Source organism: Oncorhynchus mykiss, chromosome 28 (assembly GCF_013265735.2).
Source record: "Oncorhynchus mykiss isolate Arlee chromosome 28, USDA_OmykA_1.1, whole genome shotgun sequence".
Classification (NCBI taxonomy): Eukaryota; Metazoa; Chordata; class Actinopteri; order Salmoniformes; family Salmonidae; genus Oncorhynchus; species Oncorhynchus mykiss.
Genome location: NC_048592.1, coordinates 22293211 through 22308045, shown reverse-complemented (window position 1 = coordinate 22308045; position 14835 = coordinate 22293211). Strand labels below are relative to the sequence as shown.

The following is a 14835-nucleotide window of genomic DNA, read 5'->3' as shown; positions in this document are numbered from 1 at the left end:
TTATCACAGACCTTATTTTCGTTGTTTATCCAAAACCCCTAAACCCTCCCCAAAAAACAGTCATTTCCCAATAGGCTTTGGCCAACGGAGTTAGTGCCTACAAAAATAGCCCATTACTATTGCTCTCTATGGCAACAGTGGTGGTTATTTCAATCACTGGATCATGTCAATGGAGGGTAATGTGCAGGGGATGATCCCGGAGAGTGAAAAAGAAATGCAACTGCCCTGGTCCTAAAGAATGTCACTGAAATATTTTGTTAACACCACAAGATTTTGGTTGATCCCACTATCCCAGTTCTCTTACAACGAGAAATATGATTAAGCTCAGATTCTGGACCATGATGAATAGAGGATTATGGGAGTCTTGTTGTGTAGCATTTTTTGGGCAGAATGTTAGATTTATAAAGAGATGGTGCATGTAAAACATTATTTTGAAGGATAACTTTAGAAGGATCATAACTTGGCATTGCTAAGCAGTGAATAGCCTGATATGAAGTAATAGATCACTTCTGATAGCTATTATGAGCAATCCAAGTGGTATGAGAAAGTACCTGTCAGGACTAAAGCCATATCTATTTATTTTTGCTGTCTGTCAAATATCAGGAAGCCAATAGCGCTTTTCAATTCTGATGTCCATAAAAGGGCTGCACACAATGTTGTACAGTTGCATGTTGTGTGTAGGCAGACCTATGTAATTCGATTAAGATAGCATGCATGTTTTAATCCTTTCTTGCAGTCAATGACCAAAAGCGTCCTCTTTGGCCTCATGGGTAAAAATCCCAAAATCTGCAATATATGAACCTTTGTGTTTTTCATTTAACTAAATGGACAATCACATTATTATTACATAGCCATGCGAATATGTATTATAATGCTTGTAATGCCCCATACGAAAAAGATTGCGGTCAGAGTGTAGTATAACTGTAGTACACCGCAATATAACTGCAGTTCGAGTGCAGTATAACTGCAGTATGCTGCAGTTTTTCTGCAATTACTGCGTCCAAAATACCCCAGTCGACTGCAGTCACTGCACTTTTACTGCTGTTTCAAAACTGCAATCTTTTTTTGTAAGGGGCCGTGTGAGACTGTTGACTGTATTGGCCGTCTACCAACTCAAAACAGTTGTCTTTTCCAACAACTCCCATTTTAAAACTGAAGGATTTAAAGTGTTTATTTCAGGTTGAATATCGAACAACCCTGGTCCTTCACACAGTTCATTGGTGGACTAGCAAACTAGCTGCATTTTTTTTGTTTTGTTTTTTTGCTTCATTTCTCACTGGCTGGCTAGCTAACAAGATCACTAATTCAATATTTAAAAACTTGTCTACATAACATACATTCCTGAGTTCAAAAATAGTTTATTTGTTCATCTAAACAACTGATGGTGAGAAGCTCATTTTAGCTAGTTAGCAAGCAAACACTGATACATCATCTTACTTTGTGAACATTCCCTTATGTTGTATAGGCCTACTGCTTTCGGCAACTGTGCGTCTTTGTCAAAACATTTTATAGTTGTCAAACTTATTGGTGGCACATTTGCCATCTACCCGCCAAATATGTCCGCCAGCTTTTTGGGGGGTGCAAGAATACAACGTTTTAGTGTGTCAAAAAAATAAATAAATACAAGTATGCTTTAAATGCCAGAATGTCCTATTGCATTCTTCTCTTCATCTAGTGTGAATTTGCTGCACACTATACAGTAGATAGGTTAGCTGACAATGTCACGAAAATGATGCACGGGATTCAATAGGGCAGAAGTCCATGTGTTGTTGTGATTCTGGATGACCAGATAGCTAGCAACAATGACAAGAAGCTGCCATGTGGGGAATCGTAGGTGGCTAGTTTCAGCTCGTTTTATCTTGTTCTTGTTACCATGTCTTGTTTTGAGGTGTTTTGACTGATGTCATGTCTCTGCTAATAGGGACAAAATTCGCTAACTAGCTAACCAACAACTGTAACAATGTATTTGAGAGACAACAAATCAAATCAAGTGCTCATAGTGCAAATGCATTTATATTTTCAATAAACATTCGAGACGAAATGTAGTTTACAGGTTGTCAACAATCTAAGCCAACCCTGTCTGTTTTGCCACATCGTTGCACGTGTGTCAGTTTTGTTGCTAAACAATGAACCAATCTATCGAGGACAAAACATTTATTTTCAGACCCACCTTTGACAACAGCTGAAAATCAGATAAGGGGACAGGCTGTACCAAAATGAACAAATGGCAGGGAACAACCTTCTTGTCAGTTTGGATAAGCCTTGAATGTTGATATGTGTTGCTCACAGCCTACATTTTTACTAAACACTATGTTTTAAATCATATGTAGTATGGTTAGTACATTTAGTTAAATGAAGTACCCTAAGCTAGAAAGATTTTTAACTAAACAAATAGATCCAGCTCACATAAAATATCTGCAGTACATTGCCAAAATATATATTTGTTCTCCATTTGTCAACAATGTCAACAATCAGGTCTGCGCATAGCCATATTTGATTATTTTAGTCAATTTTTGTATCTTTTTGAGAGACAACCCTTCAGAGGAAGCATCAAAAGTAGTTTTAGAGTGGTTTTATATTTCAAAGTATATGACAGATGGTTATCTACAGTATGTTGTCATGAAGTGGAAATTTAAACAAATATGAACTCTTACTGTATTCTTAATCCCATAAAAGAATAGAAACGTTTTACATTTGTTTCCTTAGAACAAAACAGCATCCAACCCTCTAACCACTAGGCAGGTAGTCTAGTGGTCAGAGCGTTGGGCCAGTAACCGAAAGGTTGCTGGATCGAATCCCTGTCATTCTGCCCCTGAACAAGGTAGTTAACCCACTGTTCCCCTGTAGGCCATCATTGAAAATAAAAATGTGTTCTTAACTGACTTTCCTAGTTAAATAGTGACTTGCCTAAAGAATATGCGAGCCAACTTAAGTGCAACTTAATGTATTTCCAGCGTCCCTTCCCAATGGGCTCTAAACAGTACTTTCTTTACGCTAGACAGATATTCAAATTCTAGCAATTAATATGCTAAGTGGTACAATCCTTCACAATGTCACTTTTCATTTCCATCTTCCTGTGTTTAAATCCACGCTTCTTTGTAGGTCTCTGTGCAAGTGAAATATTTCTCAGTGACAGCTGTCTTTTTTCGGTGATGTTTTCACTGTTACCTGACCCAATGTTTTTACCAATTGGTGACCCATACGGGTTGAGCAGGATTCAGGGAGGTCATACAGGATGACCACCTCAGAGAATATCTTTCCCAGTGAGCTGAAATGCATAGGCCCATAGCAAATGCCCTTTGACACATGCAACCCAGCTGGAAAAACACCTTTCCTGCCACTCCTTAATGAGAACAAGCATGGTACAGTGCATTTGGAAAGTATTCACACCCCATAACTTTTTCTACATTTTGTTAGTTACAGCCTTATTGTAAAATGTATTAAATTTGATTTTTTTCCCCTCATCAATCATAATCACAAAGCAAAAACAGGCTTTTAGAAATATTTGTAAATGTACACCACTGGTCAAAAGTTTTAGAGGGTTTTTATTTATTTTTGCTATTTTCTACATTGTAGAATAATAGTGAAGAGATCAAAACTATGAAATAAAACATATGGAATCATGTGGTAACCAAAAAAGTGTATTTTATATTTGAGATTCTTCAAAAAGCCACCCTTTGCCTTGATGACAGCTTTGCACACTCTTGGCAATCTCTCAACCAGCTTCACCTGGAAAACTTTTCCAACAGTCTTGAAGGAGTTCCCACATATGCTGGGCACTTGTGGCTGCTTTTCCTTCACTCTGTGGTCCAAACTATCCCAAACCATCTCAGTTTGGTCGGGTCATCTTATGCTAGCACTCCATTACTCTCCTTCTTGGTAAAATAGCCCTTACACAGCCTGGAGGTGTGTTTTGGGATCATTGTCCCATTGAAAAACAAATGATAGTCCCACTAAGCCCAAACCAGATGGGATGGCATATCATTGCAGAATGCTGTGGTAGCCATGCTGGTTAAGTGTGCCTTGAATTCTACATCAATCACCAGCAAAGAACCATCACACCTCCTCCTCCATGCTTTACAGTGGGAAATCCACATGTGGAGATGATCCGTTCACCCACGCCGCGTCTCAGAAAGACACAGCGGTTGGAACCAAAAATCTCCATTTTGGACTCCAGACCAAAGGACAAATGTCCACCGGTCTAATGTCAATTGCTCGTGTTTCTTGGCCCAAGCAAGTCTTTTCTTGTCCTTTAGTAGTGGTTTCTTTGCAGAAATTAGACCTTGAAGGACTGATTCACGCAGTCTCAACTGAACAGTGGTTGAGATGTGTTTATTACCTGACCTCTGTGAAGTATTTATTTGGGCTGCAATTTCTGAGGCTGGTAACTAATGAACTTATCCTCTGCAGCAGAGGTAACTCTGGGTCTTCCTTTCCTGTGGCGGTCCTCATGGGAGCCAGTTTCATCTGGCTCAAATGCATTAACTTCTTTGGGCTGAGATCCCGCTAACGGGATTAATATGACAACAGCCAGTGAAAGTGCAGGGCGCCAAATTCAAAACAAGAAAAATATCATAATTAAAATTCTTCAATCATACATGTATTTTACACCATTTTAAAGATACACTTCTTGTTAATCCCACCACAGTGTCTGATTTTCAAAAAGGCTTTACAGCGAAAGCAAACCAAACGATTATGTTAGGTCAGAGCCAAGTCACAGAAAAACACAGCCATTTTTCCAGCCAAAGAGAGGAGTCACAAAAAGCAGAAAGAGATAAATTAATCACTAACCTTTGATGATCTTCATCAGATGACACTCATAGAACTTCATGTTACACAATACATGTAAGTTTTGTTCGATAAAGTTCATATTTATATAAAAAAAATCTCAGTTTACATTGGCGCGTTACGTTCAGTAGTTCCAAAACATCTGGTGATTTTGCAGAGAGCCACATCAATTTACAGAAATACTCATAATAAACATTGATAAAATATACAACTATTATGCACCACTATAGATACACTTCTACTTAATGCAACCGCTGTGTCAGATTTCAAAAAAACTTTACGGCGCTCAGAGACCAAAACAACCCAAACAGATATCCGTCATGTTGTGTAGTCAACAGAAGTCAGAAAAAGCATTATAAATATTCACTTACCTTTGATGATCTTCATCAAGGAATCCCAGGAATCCCAGTTCCACAATAAATGTTTGTTTTGTTCAATAATGTCCATAATTTATGTCCAAATACCTCCTTTTGTTAGCGCATTCAGTTCACAAATCCAAATTCATGGCGCGTGATCACTAGGAGCAGACGAAAAGTCAAAAAGTTCTGTTACAGTCCGTAGAAACATGTCGAACGATGTATAGAATCAATATTTAGGATGTTTTTAACAAAAATCTTCAATAGTGTTCCAACTGGAGAATTCCTTTGTCTTCAGAAATGTAATGGAATAGAGCTCGTGGCTCTCTGGCAGACCTCTGACTCATTGCCCTCTCATTCGCCCCCACTTCACAGTAGAAGCATCAAACACGGTTCTAAAGACTGTTGACATCTAGTGGAAGCCTTAGGAAGTGCAATATGACCAATATCCCACTGTATCTTCGATAGGCAATGAGTTGAAAATCTACAAACCTCAGATTTCCCACTTCCTGGTTGAGATTTTTTTCTCAGGTTTTTGCCTTCCATATGTTATACTCACAGACATCATTCAAATAATTTTTAGAAACTTCAGAGTGTTTTCTATCCAAATATACTAATAATATGCATATCTTAGCTTCTCGGACTGAGTAGCAGGCAGTTTACTCTGGGCACCTCTGGGCACCTTATTCATCCAAACTACTCAATACTGCCCCCAGCCATAAGAAGTTTTTAAGAAGGAATGAAATTCCACAAATTAACTTTTAAGAAGGCACACCTGTTAATTGAAATGGATTCTAGATGACAACCTCATGAAGCTGGTTGAGAGAATGCCAAAAGTGTGCAAAGCTGTCATCAAGGCAAAGGGTGGCTATTTGAAGAATCTCAAATATATTTTGATTTGTTTAACACTTTTTCGGTTACTACATGATTCCATATGTTTTATTTCATAGTTTTGATGTCTTCACTATGAGTCTACAATGTAGAAAATAGTAAAAATAAAGAAAAACCCTTGAATGTGTAGGTGTTTTAAAACTTTTGACCGTAAGTGTGTAAAAAAAACTGAAATATGACATTTACTTAAGTATCCAGACCATTTACTCAGAACTTTGTTGAAGCAACTCTGGCAGCGATTACAGCCTCAAGTCTTCTTGGGTATGACCCTACAAGCTTGGCCCATATTTATTTGGGGAGTTTCTCCCATTCATCTCTGCAGATCCTTTTAAGCTCTGTCAGTTTTGATGGGGAGCGTCTCTGCACAACTATTTTCAGGTCTCTCCAGAAATGTTTGATCGGGGTCAAGTTTGGGCTCTGGCAGTGCCACTCAAGGACATTCAGAGAATTGTCCCGAAGCCACTCCTGCGCTGTCTTGGCTGTGGGCTTAGGGTCGTTGTCCTGTTGGAAAGTGGACCTTCACCCCAGTCTGAGGTCCTGAGTGCTCTGGAGCAGGTTTTCACCAAGGAACTCTCTGTACTTTACTCAGTTCATCTTCCCTTGATCCTGACTAGTTTCCCCACAGCATGATGCTGCCACCACCATGCTTCACCGTAGGGATTGTGCCAGGCTTCCTCCAGATGTGATGCTTGGCATTCAGGCCAAAAAGTTCAATCTTGGTTTCATCAGACCAGAGAATCTTGTTCCCCATGGTCTGAGAGTCCTTTAGGTGTCTTTTGGCTTACTCCAAATGGCCTGTCATGTGCCTTTTACTCAGTGCTGTAAAGTACTTAAGTAAAAATACTTTAAAGTACTACTTAAGTAGTATTTTTGGGTATCTGTACTTTACTTTATTATTGATATTTTTGACATCTTTTACTTTTACTTCATTACATTCCTGAAGAAAATACTGTACTTTTTACTCCATACATTGTCCCTGACAACCAAAAGTACTTGTTACATTTTGAAGCACTTATCGAGAGAAGACGTGGTCATACCTATTGCTTTGCCCTGGCGGACTAACTAAATAAAAATGCATCTTTTGTAAATAATGTCTGAGTGTTGGAGTGTGCCCCTGGCTATCCATACATTTTAAAAACAAGAAAATGGTGCTCTCTGCTTTGCGTAATATAAGACATTTTAAATTATTTATACTTTTACTGCTGATACATAAGTATATTTAAAATCAAATACTTTTAGACTTTTACTCAAGTAGTATTTTACTGGCTGACTTTCACTTTTACTTGAGTAACTTTCTACTAAGGTATCTATACTTTTACTCAAGTATGACTTTTTCCACCACTGCTTTTACTGAGAAGTGGCTTCCGTCTGGCCACTCTACCATAAAGGCCTGATTGGTGGATTGCTGCGGAGATGGTTGTCCTTCTGGAAAGTTCTCCCATCTCCAAAGGGGACTCTGGAGCTCTTTCAGAGTGACCATCGAGTTCTTGGTCACCTCCCTGACCAAGGCCCTTCTCCCGCGATTGCTCAGTTTGGCCAGGCGGCCAGCTCTACGAAGAGTCTTGGTGCTTCCAAACTTCTTCCATTTAAGAATTATGGAGGCCAATGTGTTCTTGTGGACCTTCAATGCTGATGAAATGTTTTAGTACCCTTCCCCAGATCGACATTATCCTGCTCTACGGACAATTCCTTCAACCTCATGGCTTGGTTTTTGCTCTGACATGCACTGTCAACTGTGGGACAGGTGTGTGTCTTTCCAAATCATGTCCCATCAATTGAATTTACCACAGGTGGAATCCAATCAAGTTGTAGAAACATCTCAAGGATGATCAATGGAAACAGGATGCACCTGAGCTCAATTTTGTGTCTCATAGCAAAGGGTCCTAATACTTGTTTTTTTATTATTATTATGATTTTTTTCACACTTTTTTCTCCACAATTTTTTATGGTATCCAATTGGTTACAGTCTTGTCTATTCACTGCAACTCCCGTACGGACTCGGGAGAGGCGAAGGTCAAGAGCCATGCGTCCTCTGAAACACAGCCCAACCGCACTGCTTCTTTGACACAATGCCCACTTAACCCGGAAGCCAGCCGCACCAATGTGTCAGAGGAAACACCGTACACCTGTGCGACCGTGTCGGCGTGCACTGAGTCGCTAGTGCGCGATGGGACAAGGACACACCTGCCTGCCAAACCCTCGCCATAACCTGGACGACAATGTGCCAATTGTGCGCCGCCCCATGGTTCTCCCGGTCGCGGCCATTTGCGACGGAGCCTGGACTCGAACCCAGAATCTCTAGTGGCACAGCTAGCACTGCGATGCAGTGTCTTAGGCCCCAGTTTTATATTTTTAATAAATTTGCTAAAAATTCTAAAAACCTGTTTGCACTTTGTTATCGTGGGGTATTATGTGTAGATTGGTGAAGGAAAAAAAATCAGTTTTAGAATACAGCTCTAACGTAACAACATTTTGAAAAAGTGAAGTCTGCACTGTATATTATTTGAGCTCACAGAGTAGTGTTTCTGTGGAGACGTTGTGATGGCGGCTGACAGTACGCATACATGTTCCTAATGTGCCCCAAACTGAAAATGTAAAAGCCTTAGATATTAGCCTATGGATTTGAAGAATTATAAAGTACTATACGAAAACGTTGTCTTGTCTCCTTCAAGAACCGTTGCTATGAATTACTATTTGTGATGTTTGCAGGTGCAAATATCCTCTCTAGTCAACACATGATGTCACTGATTATTTGATGAATTGGATTTCCTCCCGTACAGAGACGATGTTGAGCTTTGTGGATGACATCCTGTCTGGGGCCAAGTCTCCGTGTGTGATGCTTGGGGATATCCCTGACCTCTTGACCTCCTCCGTGAGCATGATCATCCGCTGCCTGGAGCCAGACACAACATACATGTAAGTTGCTGTAGCATTATGAATGGATGCTTATCTCTTGTGGGGTTTCTTTCCAAAATGCTATATATCAATTTTCAGAAATGTTGGTAAATTAGCTTTTATTGTTTTACAGTTGAAACAACAACAAAGTAGGCACCCCGCCTCTGTTTTGATAAAAAGCTTAGGAATGGGCCTGTAGAAATGTAGCCACTCTCAGATTAATAGACAGAGATATGAATGAAAGAACTGCCCATCCATGATATTACATGTATTGTTTTAACCATGTTTTGAGGCCATACAGTATTTCTTTACATTTACAAAATGTACAAACATTGGAGAAAAATAACCTTATATTGTGGGATCTCATGGGGTATATGAAGAGATAAACAAGGTGCTTGACTCCACCTTACAGTATATAAACTTAAATTGGGTGCTGGATCCTCCGTATATAATCCAAAGAACAGAAATAGGACATTTTTTTCACATTTGTATTTTTTTTAAACAGAAATATCACATTTATATAAGTATTCAGACCCTTTGCTATGAGACTCAAAATTGGGCTCAGATGCATCCTGTTTCCATTGATCATCCTTGAGGTGTTTCTACAAATTGATTGAAGTCCACCTGTGGTAAATTCAATTGATTGGACATGATTTGGAAAAGCACACACCTGTCTATATAAGGTCCCACAGTTGACAGTACATGTCAAAGAGAAAACCAAGCCATGAGGTCGAAGGAATTGTCCGTGGAGCTTTGGATTGTGTCGAGGCACAGATCTGGGGAAGGGTACCAAAACATTTCATCAAAATTGAAGGCCTACAAGAACACAGTGGCCTCCATCATTCTTAAATGGAAGAAGTTTGGAACCACCAAGACTCTTCCTAGAGTTGGCCGCCCGTCCAAACTGAGCAATCGGGGGAGAAGGGCCTTGGTCAGTGAGGTGACCAAGACCTCGATGGTCACTCTGACAGAGCTCTAGAGTTCCTCAGTGTAGATGGGAGAACCTTCCAGAAGGACAACCATCTCTGCAGCACTCCACCAATCGGATATATGTGGCAGGGTGGCCAGACAGATGCCACTCCTCAATAAAAGGCACATGACAGCCCACTTGGAGCTCGCCAAAAGGCACCTAAAGGACTCTCAGACCATGAGAAACAAGATTCTCTGGTCTGATGAAACCAAGATTCAACTCGTTGGACTGAATGCCAAGCGTCACGTCTGCACAAAACCTGGCACCATCCCTACTGCGAAAAAAAATGATTTAATCAATTTTAGAATAAGGCTGCAACCTAACAAAATGTGAAAAAAGTCAAGGGGTCTGAATACTTTCCGAAGGCACCGTATATCATTAATTTATTTGTCCAAAACTGGATGTAGCAACTACAGATTGCCCCTTTAGATAACATATTTTAATGTTTTTTTTCACTATCTAATCATGTCAGGGGTTTTTCAATGACATTCATGTATTTGTTGGAAATCTATCACTTGATGGTTTAATTCAAGAGAAATAATCATGTTTTTTTGCAAAATGCTATATAGCTGCCTCACTCTCAGAGAAATAAGTTGTACTGCTAGGTTTTACACAGTCAAATGTAACAAATAACTACATAAAAACAACAAACTGTACAAATGATACATTTGTGACATCAATATAAACATATATATTTTTTTTATGAATCAAACCAGTAATTTGAGATCTATATGTAAAACCTTTACATTTGACAGTTCAGTCATTTAGCAGATGTTCTTATCCAGAGCGATTTACAGTTAGTGCATTCATCTTAAGATAGCTAGGTAAGACCACCATATATCACAGTCAATACAGTATATGAACATTTCATTCCAGCTAAACAATGGATATATAGATATGTTGCCAACAAAAAAAAACATTTTAATACCCACCTAAATATATGAATAAAAAATCTGAGAAAATAAATATTTTACACACACATGAGCTAACACAAATGCAAAAAAATGGTGGATATAGCATTTTGGAAATAAAATCTTCAAATGAAAAATACTATATCGTCATTATCACCACTCAGATAAATACGTAAAATATACTTAACCAACTTGTAAACACATTGCTTGTCTCCTTCGAACTTGTTTTAGCAAGCAGTGACTTGAATGTAAGATTTCCAAGAAAAAGACAACAACGGAAAATGGAAAATTATTAATTTGAGGAATTGCACAATATGAAGATTGGTTAATGGATAATATCAAACTAGCTAGCTATTCTTCTTAGGGTAAATGCAGATCCTGGGAAAGCATATCTCCTAGAACTTTTACACCATATTATAACACTGTTGTGTATTGCACTGAGGGAAGCCTTGCCCTTGATGTTCCGTGGATGTGTACATACGTGTCGATGTTATCACAGTCTAAATGAAGGGAACAACATCCAGTTTGTGCAAGGTAGAGCCTGGAATCACTCCCCAGTCATGTGTATGTACTTTTTTAAGGTTCAAATTGGTTTTTTAAAAATATGGTTCAGACAGCTGGGGAAGTAGCTCATGCTTTGGAACAGCTTGAAAGTGCGTAAACGGAGCACTTAATGCTAATAGCAGAAACAAGAATCACAAGATCAACAGATTAGGTGTGCAGACAAACATGACAGAGAAAGGCCTTGTTCTTGACAAAATGTGCACTATTTGAGGTGTTATTTCAATATACATATATATATATTTTTTTATCACAAAATTCAACATTTACCCTGGATTTATATTATAATGACCTCTAATGTTTATAAATGGCTAAATAATAAACCACGAAAACAAACTATTTGGGAGGTATTGTGTATTTTCTCCCAAAAATTGGAAAAAAATGATATTGTTGAATTCGATATTAGGAAAAATCAATTCACTTTCCGGGAAACGTGAGGAGTTAAGTGAGGTCATTGCCGGGTGTAATGAAAGCAGCTTATGGTTATTCTGTTTCTGTGCTACTGGACATTACAGTCTGCATTGCTCCGGTGGTTGTAGTACTGCAAGATGATATTGTGGTGATGTAAACTCACCACTGAGGAAGTCCCATGTGAGGTCAATGTTGTACTGCCTGGTGGCCAGTATGTAATGACCGCATGGAACGCTTGACTGTGTGTTTAGGGTCAGTCGGTGTAATGAATTGGGCCATGCTCTGAGAGATATAAGTTCCTCCGGCACCCCTCCACCTCCCCCTCCCTCCTTTGGCACTCACACTCAGCTCCCTAACTCCACACATGCAGCCACTTACCTCACACACGCTCTGCAAATGGGGTAGACACACTGAAAAGATTACACAAAGGAGGGAGTGGGAGAAACCCTCAGCTTGAGCACATTGTCTCTTCAAATGGTTCTGATGTATAGGAATAGGAATATCCCAACCAAAAACATATGTCTTTTATCTTGACATAATTTTGCTTCTGGTCAGTCTCCTTGTTGGCAGGCTGTTCAGCACAGTTGTTACAACAGGCAAATTCAGTTATTTTCAAAATATTTCCTTTTATCATTAAATCTCTCTATACCTGTGCTGTACAGTTAGCGAAATGCTTGATTACTTCTTTAGAAGTGTATTCGCGAAATCTTTCAGTTCAGCTTTGAAAATGTAAAAATACCGGCTCTGTAGGTTCCAAAAAGGAAACCTAATTTTACACATTATTTCATTTATCTTATTGTCTTGACACTGGACAGTGATCTCAGTGCCTTGTTGGTCAGGCTGTATTGTATTGTATTCGGAACCATGGATACATACAGTACATTTATTTGGGGTAGACAAAATACACTATTTCACAGATACCACTGCAGGTGGTAGTTGTTAATGTTTCCTTCCACTAGATGGCGATATGCTTCAAGTAAATGTTAACATCCACGCACTTGTTTTGTAAATTTATCCTATTGTCAGATTTTATTAGCAGTTTTATCACATTACAACAGTCAATCAGAAAATGTAATGATTTTGTCACAATAACATTGAATGCATCTAATTTCCACCACTTTATTCAGGGTCATTTTTATTTTCAAAACCTGAAGCACTAGTTAGCAGTTGCACACATTATTGCTGTAGCATGCACTCTCATTGCAATGAACTAACACTAGTCATATATGTTGGTTTTCAGGTTTAGGCTCTGGGCAGTGGACAACACAGGCCGTCGCTCCAGTCCTAGTGAGGTCACCATCAAGACCCCCTGTCCTGCTGTGGATGACGTCAAAGCACAAGGTGGGATTTCTCATGCATGGATGGACAGTTTCTGTACCCGTATCTTGGTTTTTAGACACATTTTCTAACAGTAGTTACCAATCTGAAAACTTGTAGAGACACACATGTAAAGAATTTAACTACACCCGCAAAAACATCTGCTAAATATGTGTATGTTGACCAATAACATTTTATTTTATGTCTTGGCTCCATATACAGTACTGAGATCAGATCTGTGTTGTTGCAGAGATTTCAGACAAGATCTACAACTTGTTCAATGGTTACACAAGTGGCAAGGAGCAGCAGACGGCCTACAATGCGCTGATGGAACTGGGCTCTCCCACCCTGCACCGTGTGCTCTACCACTACAACCAGCGTTACGAGAGCTTCGGAGAGTTCACCTGGAGATGCGAGGATGAACTGGGGCCCAGGTATGAACTGGGGCCCACCTGGAGATGTGAGGATGAACTAGGGCCCAGATCTGATCTCTCTCTCTCTCTCTCTCTCTCTCTCTCTCTCTCTCTCTCTCTCTCTCTCTCTCTCTCTCTCTCTCTCTCTCTCTCTCTCTCTCCTCTCTCTCCTCTCTCTCCTCTCTCTCTCTCTCTCTCTCTCCTCTCTCTCTCTCAGCACAACTACCACCCACCAGACTGTGTAGTTGCATCACAAATCGTCCCTACATGGGTGGTTGTTGAGACTTGATTTTTTAAGTCATTTTGGATGTGTTTTTAACACAGACGGGTCAATAATTGATTCCAAATACAGGCTTTGATTGTAGACATAGTTTGCGTGAATTAGGTAATGTGGAAATTAATTCAAAATGATTGAAGACAATTGTACCTCTGACATTCGTCTGTCAATTTACAGCAAGCAGGAAGGCCTCCACTATCCCCTTACTGGTTACGCAGTGCAGATAAGTATTGTAATGTGAAATTGTAGCTAAATGCTTTATAAACAGAGCCATGTGTCCGAATTAAAATGTGTAGGTAAGGTTGCTGGTAGATGCACGGTGAAGCAGGTGAAACTGATTAAGCTGTCTTCGACTGCAAACTCCGAATCAGGGCCTTAGTTTCAAATTAAAGGTTGTTTTTAATCGAGCCCATATTGGAAGCGTTGATGTAATTGGTTTGCTTCTGAAGTGTTCCATTAAAATACACTTACATTAACAGCCCCCAATTTTCAGAGGGATGATTCATGTCAAGAAAGCACCAAAGTAAGTGCATTTGAGGTGAGGGTCGGGGGACTATAAACATGGGTTTAGATTAACCTAGTAATCAATTGGACATTATCTCACTAAACACCATTATAGTGTTAAGGAGGGTGGCTGCACTGGCTGGGTCATTCCACGAGAAGAGTAACTTTGCACCAATATTGAATTTTAAAAGCCTGTTATATGAAACGCAGTACTCTTTAATATAGAACACGTGGAGAATTCAATACATATGATTTTCTTTATATGAATAAAGGCTCGCTAAAGTGCCAAACTTTCATTCAATCATTTTGACATGTCTTTCCGTCAACCATGTGTCACTTCTAGGAAGATTTCAACCATTGGAGGCTCTTCAGAGGAGGAAGGGGAAGACCATCCTCCTCAGTGAATTTCTGAAAAATGTAAATAGTGAAACATTAAAAAAGTGATCCTTTTTTAGATAAAACTGAACTAAATATATTCATGTCACCAAAGAATTGATTAAAACACACTGTTTTGCAATTAAGTTCTACAGTAGCCTCAACA

At 39.3% G+C, this 14835-nt stretch overlaps 1 protein-coding gene across 10 annotated transcripts in view; it reads left to right on the top strand.

Moving 5' to 3' along the window:
* Positions 1-14835, top strand: part of astn1 (astrotactin 1) — a 240416-nt gene that overhangs the window by 219036 nt on the left and 6545 nt on the right. For 9 of the 10 annotated variants that reach the window (XM_036965977.1, XM_036965979.1, XM_036965976.1 and 6 more), the window contains 3 exons: positions 8816-8951; positions 13024-13124; positions 13351-13534. In XM_036965977.1, the coding sequence (XP_036821872.1) occupies positions 8816-8951; positions 13024-13124; positions 13351-13534 (421 nt within the window). Of the gene's footprint in view, positions 1-8815; positions 8952-13023; positions 13125-13350; positions 13561-14835 lie in introns of all 10 variants that reach the window. The other variant, XM_036965986.1, reaches the window with a different exon arrangement.